This window comes from Kryptolebias marmoratus, linkage group LG2, assembly GCF_001649575.2.
Source record: "Kryptolebias marmoratus isolate JLee-2015 linkage group LG2, ASM164957v2, whole genome shotgun sequence".
Lineage (NCBI taxonomy): Eukaryota > Metazoa > Chordata > Actinopteri > Cyprinodontiformes > Rivulidae > Kryptolebias > Kryptolebias marmoratus.
The window spans coordinates 23,793,448-23,805,905 of NC_051431.1; the positions used below are offsets into that span (position 1 = coordinate 23,793,448).

General features: G+C 42.8%; 1 protein-coding gene across 3 annotated transcripts in view; it reads right to left on the reverse strand.

Annotated features, from left to right (window-relative positions):
* sik3 (SIK family kinase 3) overlaps positions 1-11,407 on the reverse strand; it is a 52,472-nt gene extending 41,065 nt beyond the window's left edge. For all 3 annotated transcript variants that reach the window (XM_017430641.2, XM_017430643.2, XM_017430640.3), the window contains exon 1: positions 11,091-11,407. In XM_017430641.2, the coding sequence (XP_017286130.1) occupies positions 11,091-11,381 (291 nt within the window). In that variant the 5' untranslated portion in view covers positions 11,382-11,407. The remainder of the gene's footprint in view (positions 1-11,090) is intronic.
* Positions 11,408-12,458: the final 1,051 nt, after the last annotated feature.

Sequence of the window (12,458 nt, forward strand, 5' to 3'; positions counted from 1 at the left end):
GCTGTGTAGCTCCCTGAAATATTTCCGTCCCAATGATTAACGTTTAAAGCAGGAAAGGGAATAAAATGCACTCCTTACGGTCTGATAAAAGCCACCGGGTTTAGTCTCCTCAGTCCTCATATGAAACCGACAGTGGACGATAAACAAACCATTACGTAAGACGAGACATGAACCAGCTCCTTGGGCGCTGAAAGCCAGAATTTGCAAGTACTTTGCCTTTTATGAAGCTGAAGGGGGAAAACGAGGTTGAAAAGAGCCACATTATACGGAAGCCATGCACACGTTTCCACCAGGGGGAGGAGGGAGAAAAAGCAGGCGGTGGTAGCCGATAGCTGCCGCTGCTAACAGAGGAGCAACGAGCAAACATCCAAGTTTCCGAGCACATTTTAAAGTCCATTTCAACTTTTATTGTGAAGGATCTGAGTCCACATCCAGCAGTTAAAAACCAAGGCCTGTGTGGTATTTTTGGCACTTTGGAGAACACGATCATTGCAGCCATACCCACACTCAAAACCGAAGCGGAGATAACACTGAAGAAAGTGGGCAAGATAGCTCGAAAATCACACCACTGGCAGGACTCAGCATTTTAACTCCCAATGTCCATTTTAGGTCCCATAATCTTGCCTGAATGAAAACCTACATGCTGCAGTGTAAAGCAAAAAAAACTTGGTTTCTTTATAGGTGAGAAATTTTATGCTCGGGACTTTGTTTAAAATGCGATAATGGATGTATCAATTATCGTTTTATAACTGCATCGCTGCCCTCTGAATGCAATTAACTCGAATCCCGAGGCGCCTGAAGATTCCCCACCCCTAATAGGTTTAAAATAAAACCTTTATTTTAAGGTTATCCTTTAGGATTCGATGCAGCCACCGATGACTTCATTTGTTTTTCTAAACAGAGAGCAGAGTGTAATGTCTACAGGTGGGAGCTGGGAAGGTACATTTCACGAGCTCATCTGTGTTCACACACAGTGGTCAGGTGAAATAATGCATGAGATTAACCTTCATTCACGGGAGACACAGATTACAGCACCCTCGGAGGGCGTAGCGCTGAGATTTCCCTCATATCAGCATGTGATGTGATTTGACTCACAGAAAGCGGTCAGGTCTGAAGATAAAATTGAGGTGTTTGTTTGAGCGAAGCGTAAAGACATCTCACAGCTTTGCACACGTGAAAAAAACAACAACGCCATGTCAGATCAGCACAAACAGCCTGGGTAAGACGGCACTATGTGAACGCACCGACAGAGGTGGCGCACACGTGATGAGTCAGCGCCGTGCCTTTAGAGGTGCTGTACTTGTGCTTCACACCACAGAAATGACTCAGCTGAGCGTTTCAAGCTGAAAGTAAGACGGGCAATTTACTATGAGAATAAAGTGGACATTACACATTCATCTAGCTCTGAAGTCTCACTCCTTTGTAGTCCACAGCAGAGCCCACACACTAAAAACGAAAACGGAAAAAAAAAGTTTTCCCAAACACAATCAGAGCCAAGTGCATAATGAGACTAGAGTTGCAAAATTCTGAAAATTTTTCGTAGTTGGAAACATTACAAAAACACTGAAGGGAATTTAATTTTCTTAAAATTTTAAATACGGAGCTATTATTAGACGGCTCTTGTCATAATGAGCCACGTAAAGCACAACCAGAACATCTAGGGGAAGTACAGTCTCTATTATTTGCCAAGAGTCCACACGGTCTTCTAACAAAGAAAAACGCGAGGACAGAACAGTAGAAGGAGGTAAATAAATTAATCAAAGCAGACTTTTAAAAGCGCGTGCGCATTTCACTGAAAACAATCAAAACGCTGAAGGAGGATGGTGCAAAGTGGAGCGTTGTTTTCGTTTCAAAAACGGCGGTGTCACTGTACCGTTTGCTGCTCGCGCGGTGCAGAGCTGGTGGGGGGACCACATCAAGACGGGGGGAACTCATATCGACCTAACACCGCCTCCTGAAACGGAGTCGGCAGCTTCAAGTAGGTTTCAGACAGGCTAGGCTTTATCTGATCTTATCGAATGCAGAAATGGCGTAGAGCAAGATAAATGATCAGTCAGTAGATTGAAGCACACACACCGGACAGAAACTGAACCAAATTAAAGACAGAGGGACATTTTCTCCAACATGGCAGGCCTGTTTTCAATGTCTACAGATACATTTGGCTTATGACATTTTCTGCCTATAGCAAAATAAAAGGTTTATATTTTTGTTTGAATATAATGCAATTTGTTTAAAGTACACCCAATTTCCCATAATTCCCATAGAAAGTTAACTTCTCATGGGAAGTTTCTGGAATTTACCAGAAATTTTCCACCCCTTTGCGACCCATGACAGCTTGTCGCACGTGAGCTTACACGACAGCTGGAAATTAATTTCCAGGCAACCAAAATATGTCAGAGAATTTGATGTAAAATTGTAACAGCCAGAAGCAGAAAAACTAAATCACACAGGTACATAGCACACTGTGAAACCTGATCGCACGAGACAATATCGATTTCTGGCCAAGGTGAGCCGCCATATCAGTTCTCCACTTGGATGAAATGTTAGATTTTGGCTAAATAAATAAATAGATGATGTTCGAAAAGATGTATGAAAAGAGCAACAATCTAGACAAACCATGTCAGGCAGAAGGCTCTTTCACAAGACACTTAAGGCTCTGGCATACTCCACAGGACGTCCAGAAGTCAGTTTGCGGTCACGTGGTTGCGAGATGTTCGTTTCCGCGCACACCTTTTCGGCTCAGGGCTCCCGTGATGCTCCTCCCTCCTCCTGCAGCGTTACCACGGGTTTCTTACCACCTGCTCCTCAAGCCTCCTGTCCTTGTACAGAAATGCGCTTCCCTTACAGCGAGCGGACGTGTTTATTAAACAGACTGAGACGCTACACGCCGTTTGGCATTTGCAAATTTGACGGCGCACAATAATGAGTGAATGAAGGAAACGAACGCCGCTCGGCCGAGGCACACTTCCTCCCGGCCACCACAGCCACGAAGAGCCGCCTGCGTCTCTGAGCGGTCTCCTCCGTGCTCAGTAATTGCGATATTCCCTTCTACAAGTTCTACTTCAGCTGACTATCTTTTTAAGTTCATAGGTTTCTAGGTTTTGCTGGAACAGCTGTAAAGACAGCTGTATTTTCTAACAGCTGCTTCTCAGCGGAGCAGAAGAAGCAAAAATGACTCCATTAAAGCTCAGCGGCTTTTCGGCATAACCATGCCCAAAACAACTTCCGACCAATCACACGGTACTTGGCACGAACTCCTGTGAGAAAACGTTTGGGCAAGGCCTTGTGTCGCGAAGCAGCGGACAGAGCCGCTATGACAAAAAAACGACGCAATTTTCGTCACGTGAATGAGAGCTGACTTCGAGACGTCTCATGGAGTATGACAACAGTTTCAGACGCCTTCTGGTCGCTTCGGTGTGATTTCTGATCGGACCGAGTCAATGGGGGGGTTCGAAGCCAACCTATCCCTGATGTGTCTTTGTGCTGTGAGGCGAGTTAGTAACACAGACAAAACAGTCGACAGTGTGAAAAGGTAAGCCGGCTTTGCAGCTCGATAATGTGATGAAGTGATGACAACTGGTCTGTGCGAACGCCCGGTCCCAGGATAAAACAACAACAAACAGGTTTATTACTGAGGGAAGATCAGGGATGACACAGTTTGCATTTAATTTAAAAATTGTGATGACTTACGCTCTCTGCGACCACCCAGCCCCGGGATTTCAAAGCCAAAACAACAAGCATGGCGTCATTTCACAGAACCTGTTTAAAAGTTGTGGCATATTCTTAACAATGGCAAATTAGGGCGACAAAGGACTTTGTGAACTTCTTGCTCTTTGTGCTGAACACAAAAAAAGGTTTTGAGAATGGTATGACAAAGATGTCCGTCGCACATTTAATGCGTAGTGCATCACCTAAAAGCGGCCGAGCTCTGCTCCACGCCCCTTTTGGTTCCACACTGCAGCTTCATTTCTGAAAGCTAACGTCTGTGATCGTCTGTGATTTTCGAACAGCCAAAGGCAGCTTAAAGACGGACTGGTCTGTGAGGTAATTTCGTGGAACTGTTTTATGAAAGAGCCTGCTTTTACACATCGGCAGGTCATTTTTAAGAAAGAGTTGTTTAATAAGAATGAAAAACGATAAAAGTCAGGCCCTCTTTTGGCTAGCTTAAACTGGACAAAGACTTCTGCCTCTTTCGCCATACTCTATGACTGATTTCACAGCTGATAAGGTACCAACTACAGATAACTAGTTAACATACTATCACTTCAAAGTTGACTGAATCAGATCTCTTTAAAATACTTTTACGATCAACAACACCCTAAACATCCATACTTCTTCTCCTGCTGACTGTGGAGTGCTATTATATGCTTAATTTGTATGAGTGGGGCTACCCTTTAAAGGAGCTGAAATCTCACAAGATCAGAATCAGGGAGTTGAGTCAGACAAGTGAGCGTCCTACAGGACAGCAGCAGCTAGAGAGAAGCCTTAAAAAGTAACAAGAGTAAACAACGGGGGCTACTAAAGACACTCACATGGATAAAATCAGTTCTTTCAGGACACAGGAGAATGTATTATGTGCTCAAAAAAAGACAACATTAGAGTTAGTTTTATATTAACTCTAAGCCTGTTATAGTAATAGACATACAATCCCATTTTGAAAGTTTAGGCCTTTATCCAATCATATACCACAGGGGAGGGAAAACATACCCCCTTCTGCGGTAGATAAATACCTGAGATCAGGTATTTCTCGATAGGTTTTCCATATGAAGGATTTTTATTTTTCATTTGCTGTGCTGTTATCTTCACTGAGCAACTGATTCACGAGACGGCAATTTGTTGATGTGCCAAACACAAGTTCAGTTTCGAACTTTAGCCGTGACCAAAAACAAAAATAAGCATCTCCAATAAAGGCCTAGTATTCTTAGTATAGTATTGCCCACCACCTTTTAATGACAGAGTTTTACACTAAGATCACCTTATGTTGAGAAATTAAGGAGTAGTCACTGATTTGGTCGATCCTTGAAAACGTGGTTATGTACAATGCCATGCAATACTGAGAGGCTGTATAGTATACGAAGACTGCAGGACAATTGTTTTAACAGCACTTACACTATTTCATGAGCTAAGACACACACACAGATGTGTTTTCCCTCACATAAACCAGAAGGCTGTAGATTGGAACTACTGAAGACGACTACAGGCCAGGAAGACATGTCAAACAGAAACCATTTGTCATATTACTCACACAAATGAAATCATATTTGGCCATGTGCTGTTGGAGAGCTCTGTGTGTGAGGGAGGGAGTGAAATTATTACTCAGTACATGAGGCCTGTTGCCTAAAGCTCACCATCCTGTCGCTCCTCTCCCTTCTGCTTCTAACCCGAAACGCTTGGGAGGAAAAAAGGAAAAATGCAGGAAGACAGAACAACGAGGGGAAAGGTCTACTTCCCCACCAAGAGAGCGGCTCGGGAACGGAATCGGCTAAACCAAGCATGACACCGAGTGGCCGTTTAGACAGCGAGGTAGGAAAACAGCTGACAGGGGAAAAGAAAAAAAAAAAAAACAGAAGATGAGCTCAGCCAATAGAAAGTAACTTCCATTCAAAAGTGTTGGTTGGGGTCTGGCGCTACCGCCATCACGACTGTAACCGTGGCAACCGCAAAGCCATCAATGAAGAGACCTTTCTCCAACTAGGAGCCTTGGCAACACGCTGAATTCAAGAAACCCTGGATGAAATGAGCCGTGGCCGGGATTTTTTTAAATTTTATTTCCAACCACAAATGTGACTGACGTGTAGCTTGGACCTCAAAAACCACAACTGACCGCAACTCATGGGAGCAAAAAAAAAAAAAAAAAAAAATTACACACTCACGCACGCACTCGTTATTGCTCAGCGCTCATCACAGAGATAAAAATAAGGATTTGTTGAAGGAGAAATCTCCCACACTTAAGCTGCATCATCGATCGCCTTTCTCACTTCCACCAGAGCTCTGACCCTTTACCCAGAGACCCACCGAGAACAGGCATGTGACAAGACTAGTTAACAAGATACTGGTTCTACAAATGTCAAAGTTGGAATGACCCGGGATTAAAGGTTTCGTTGATTTTAGAGTAATCAACTGTGCATAAAAAAGCCCAGCCGTAGCTGTTAAAAAGGATGGGCAAAGGCTGAAACTTGTTAACAAGCTCTTGTTGTTCAATAACTTTCCAAATAAAAGGGAATTTTTTTACGAGGAAAACGGCACCTTTATTGTGCTTCATAGCATATACTTAAGTGTCTCTCAAAGTCAGAAAAAAAAAACCTGCACGTTTTTATGGGAGCCAAGGTTTGAAAATATCTCATTTGGAGAATAAGAACTGCTATGGAAAAGTACCAAGTCTCTTCAGATCACATAAACAAGGGGGAAAAAATCCTCATCTTTATCTCCTCTCATCTTTACTTTCAAATCAGGCTACGTTCACTTTGCCTCGGAAGCAGGACGTCCAAACTTCTTTCTATTCCGGATTAATGCTTTTAAAAGAAAATGATCGGAATTAACACATTTCCTTAACTTCAAAACATAAAATGAGCTTATTCAGTGTGTTTTCTCATGTTTTATACCCCAAACACAAAATCAGATTTCTTTCACCTTTTCATTTTCTTCCTCACTGGAAAATGAGAATTCTGATTCTGTATTTGTCACTGAATGCATCATTTATAGAAGCCAGTAACAAAATTAATCATTTCAAATAGTAGGTCTACACGACCATCTGTTTTTAATGGCAACTTGTGAAAAATTAAGCACTGGACCCACAGACAAGCCCAGGATTCATTTGTCCAATGTGTAACAGAGCATTTATGACACGATTGCGACCTGGTGTGTTTTAACGGCACGGCCGACGGTTCTGTTACTTTGTGAAGAGAGACGAAACAAAACAATAAAAAAAAAAACAGCTCTCGCACATCATCGAACCTATTAAAAAGTTTTTATTATCACACTCCTGTGAAGGTGGAGCAATAATGCTTTTGCCCGCGTCTGTGTGTTTGTTTGTCTGTACTGTTAGCAAAATATCTTGTGAATCACTGAACGGACAATAATGCAACTTTGGAGAAAGTAATCACAGAGTGAACATTTTTAGAAAACACAAAAATGGCTTATACCTCGGCCAATTTTACAGATATTGAGCTAAAATTTGATGTGGTAGTAGCTGAGCATTCTCCACAACACATATCTCAAGTGCGACATCTATGATAAAACACTGGCATTAAATGTTCGAGTCGTCCCCATTTGTCTGTTAGCAAAATATCTCATGAACCATTGGATGGATTTAAACAAAAATCTCAAGATGTAACTATCGGATGTACATCTACAACTGATTAACTTTTTGAGTCAATCCGATTCAAGATGGGCGCCACAACTTATTCACCTTTATCAACACAAAAATGACTATACCTTAGTTAATTTTACAGATATTGAACTAAAACTTGGTGTGGTGTTAGCTGAGAGTCATTCACAACACGTACTTCAGGAACTAACAGATCACATGAGTTATCGCAATATTTCATCAGATTGTGCGCTACCAAAATAGCTTTAACTCCGTCTTTCACAGCTGTCTAAAAATCACTCGCGTGAAAGTTGGCAAGCGATGTGCATTTCATCAAGGAATGCTAGGCTTGTGATTTCAAATCTGTTTCGTCTAATCTTCATTCTAATCTTCATCAGGTATGAGGACTGAGATCATGTTCATCTGTATGCGTTTTCACTGCAGATCCCATCCTACACAAACTGGGGTGAATATTAGCTTCATAAAAGCAGTAAAAACAATTGACAATCAAATAAATTTCTTGTTATAGCTGGAACTAAAATAATGATTACAATCTTTTACGATGTTGGTAATAACTTGAACAGCATGAATAACTTATGGTGTCTTAGAGCTATTAAAAAGACATGCAACCTCGGGTAAAAGTCATGGCTAGCAATAATGTTTATGAATCACCTGAACGGTAAAATTTCCCTTTCAGTCAAACAGCAGCTGTGTGCCGCCCTGCTTTATCTACTGGGACAGAATCAAAACTCTTGTCTTGACTTCACTTCAATAACTTATCTTTGACTTATCCTCCAGGTGCTTCGTGGCACTTATCTGACACAGAAGATGTTGTGTTGTGTCAGCTGTGGCGGCCATCTTGAATGGGATCGAGTCCAATCCATTGTAGCTGCACACCCAGCGATAACTTTCTGAAAGTTTCATTAGAATTCGTCCAGTTCAAGAACTATTTTGCCAACAGACAACATTGAATGTAATAGGTAATGACGACGTTTTAAAACCAGATCAATTAGTGCTCAGAGTATGTGCTGGTGATGACTCACGGCTACTACCACACCAATTTTTAGCTTAAAACCTGTAAAACTGGCTGAATTGTAGCCATTTTTGTGTCTGCAAAGGCTGCTTAGCTGTGCTGGCCATCTTGAATGGGGATGACTCCGAATGTTAATCACTTGTAGACGTGCATCCAGTGATCCTTTTCCTGAGAGTTTCATTAGAATCCATCCGCTGGATCATGAGATATTTTGCTAAAAGCTACAACCTCCCAGACACAGGCGATAATGAGGCTCAGGAAAAGGACCACGCCACTGTCAGCTTCGCGGCCATCAGGCACAAATCCCAGGTCGTCTTCCGCGCGCCTGCACCGCAGGGTACGATCCACCTCCATCCGGCAGCAGAGCGAGCTGCTCGGCTATTTCTGTCCAGTCAGCGTTTCTAAAACCCAGGCCCCATAAAATAAGGCTCCATCTCATCTCATGACTGATCATCACATCCATATTCATGATATCCACAGGCATGTAAAAGCACACTCGTATTCTTCTGATATTCATGAGCGGCGAGTCCCTAAAGTAACATCTTTTTTTTTTTTCCTCCAGTTTTTAAAGCCACTTCACAGCTCACTGATCCATGTTTACTTTGGCCTTGTGAAACTGAGCAGAAGGCTCCCGGCTACGTCGAGGAAAACATCCAAAATGACCCATGTCTGCTCGTCTGCACATATGTCAACAAGGGCATAGATAGAGGTAGCAGCGCTGACACACCTTTATTTAGGCCATCTAGATTAAAGGTACCCATTTGCAATGTCGTAAAGACAGGTACGAAATAAAATCATAAATAAAGAAACAAAAATACACGTTTTTTTCTTTTCTTTTCGCCTGTCGATGGATAATGTGTCTTTAAATGAAAACAGCTCCCAACTACTATGTGCGTTCGTTTACCAACGGAATCGGCCTAAGTGTCTGGAAAAAAAAAACGTCCAGAAAAAGAGCCGTCTGGGATGGAGAGGCCCGGCAACTTTTTATGCAACGGTACGCCATTTACGCTCAGATTAGCTGGGTAAAGTAGTGTAGATTTTAAAAAAAGACAGGTTTTGGTAAAGCTGTAAACTTAACAGACTATAAGTAGTTTCGCAGAAGCCACGTGTGTTTGAACACAGAGCTCCGTCTCGATCCCCAGTGTTCACGCTCGACGGCTGACTCGCTCGTTCTCCCTCTTTTTTTCTTGGGTTTAACCTAAACGTCCTCCCCTCGACTCTAAGCTCGTCCGATTTCACCATATTTGTTTACCGATACAGACTACGGCCAGTCTAATGTAAGTCAATCACTTGACTTGGTTTCTGTCAGATTCGGACAAGTGCTTTGTTTACGTCGAGCGCGTACCTGCAATTCAGAATTGCACATCGATATATCTGGAAAACTACTCAAGCAAACTCTTTCAAACTGCGCCACCTGATACGGTTCAAGATAACCTTTGGTTATGTTTGATTTCATACTCTGCGATAAGTACCTTTAAATTAAATGATCCACATTGGGTTAAAAATAAAAGTATTGTAGACGCCTCCTGAGAGCTTCAGCTAACCCAGCTGGCCCAGTGTGTCCAACTTGGACATCCAAGGACCAAAAGAGTCCTGTACTCATAAACCTGCTATATTTCCCCCACTATAACATACAGCAAATCTCCAAGAAACACTGCCTGTGAGCAAATGAAGCCTGGAGAACATGAGGATCTTCTTTCCCTCTTGTGAAACCCCAATCATCCATTCAGACCAACACATTCTGTTCGCCACAAGCAAAAACAAGCCCCCGTTTTAAAAAATAAAAGCACAGAGCTGATGTGTAGGCAAGAGACTCTAAAGGAAGACTCCTGAGGAGTGGATTCGGCTTTACACTGCCACCATTTGTTTACAACTGGAGCCCACTCTATGCAAAGAGCGTGTACGCACAGTGAAAACGTGTGGTGGCACTTTGGAAACCGCTAATTTCGCCATCATGTCAAGAGTGCTGTCCTGCCGTCGTGGAGGAGACCCGAGAGTGCCATCTAACTGCGAAACCCCCCACGAAACCAGAGCTCAAGCGCAACTCTGACAAACCGATTACGTTTTCAATAATAAAAGACGAAAGTAAAAAAAAAAAAAACAAAGAAAAGAAAAGTGGAAGAGCAAAGCAAAAGTAGCCGATACGTCTGAGGGGATTCTTTGAAAAAAGATGGCTGAAATAAAACTCTTCGGCTCCGCTATAGTTGGATGAAGGTAGTTTTTTTTTATAAATAAAAGATGGTTATCGAGGTCAGAGCATCAACTTTTAAAGTTATCGTCAACTCGCCGTTCACGAATAACGTGTTCCAAACTTATCCGCCTCGCGCCTCTTGTCATCGCTCTCATCAACATCCGAGTCTTTTTCACGTAGCTAATTAGCTCGCGAGCTAAAGATTGTTCCGTCTCTCCTCTTCTTTTTTTTTTTTTCCTCCAATCTTCGTCGATACCCTTCTCTCTGTCCTCTGCCTCTCTTAACAACCTCGGGCCTTTCCAGCTCTCTGCGAAAGTCCGTACGGAGGGAGAGACATGATCTCGCGGCGTATCCATGTCTCCGGCAGCTGAAGGTGATGTCTCGGGTCGAGCGGACCCTCAGACCGAGCAGCGGTGCCGCCGAAGCCGACCGGCCGTTGGGTCTCCGGAGCATGATGGAGGCCCCGGCGTCATCCCGAGTACATGTTCAAAAAAGCCCAAAACGAACCCGTGACAACTTCTAATTGTTCGCCTCTAACGTCGAGACACGAGTCGCCTTACCTTTGCTTTAGTAATGACGTGCGTGGCTAGTTTAACAACCGCGAAATTTCCCTTGCCGATGGTCCGCTCGATTTCGTAGTGGCCCACTCGGGCTGGAGGGGGCCTGGTGGCCGAAGTGTGGCCAGGATTGGTGATGCACCCGCTGGCCGTGCAGCTGCGACTAGCGTGGCTGATCCCGGAGGTCGGCTGGGCTCGGTTCTGGGAGCCCATACCTGCGTGGGTCGGTCGGGCAGAGTGCGTAATCGCGGCCGCAGCGGACCCAGCAGCACCTCCGCTAGACACGGCCGCCATCTTCTCGCCTCTCTGTGGGAACAACAATCAGCCCTGCGCAGCGCGCATCGCGGGCACGCCCCCGCTCTGCGTCATTCTACGTGAGGCGCTCCTCCGCAGCGCCCTCTCTAGGTTGTAGCCATGGCAACGATCAGCGTAACAAATGACTTCATCCACAGAAACGTATTGTGGTTGCCTTGGAGACAGAGAAGTGCGCATTATCACTGTGGTTCCCATGATTCAGTGATTCCTTACAAAAGTGCTGCGCTATGTGTGATCCTACGGGTTTCATGAGGTTTTAGAAGCGTCCACCGTGTGAACAGAACAACGGAACTGTGAAGCCCTAAAAGCGAAGGAAATCACACAATGTCACTCTTACAGCACTAAATAAAGAATATAATAAACATTTAAACAGAATTATGTCCGCAGTTTAGCAGTTAGGCAATGCCACAAAATAGCCTAGGCTAAATCATGGACATTACTCGGTTTCTACACAGACATGAGTCAAGCAAAACGTTTTTGTTCAATATAACTGAAAACCCCACAAACACTGGTGTCCTATCTTAAGAAGCGTTGTTACATAGACAAACGTGACTAGTGTGCAAAAAAGAAAAAAAGAAGAAGAAAAATGGCCTTGACATTCTGAGGAGGGGCAAAGAGTCTTGGGAAGATTTCTCAGTGAATTTGTTGCCAAATGGGTTTTCAGAAAGAGGATAGATAGATAGATAGATAGATAGATAGATAGATAGATAGATAGATAGATAGATAGATAGATAGATAGATAGATAGATAGATAGATAGATAGATAGATAGATAGATAGATAGATAGATAGATAGATAGATAGATAGATAGATAGATAGATAGATAGATAGATAACAATAAATAACAATAATAATAATAATACAAATAATAATAATGTTAAATGTGAAATTAAGTCTTTTTAAAGAAAATATATACAAAAATGGTGCTCTGTTCAAGCACATACTTATTAATTAATAAAAAACTAAGTTTTTAATATACCTATTAATAATAATTTTAATTTAATACAATACATTTTAAAGTAAAGATATAAACACTGATCAGAAACATTGATTTTT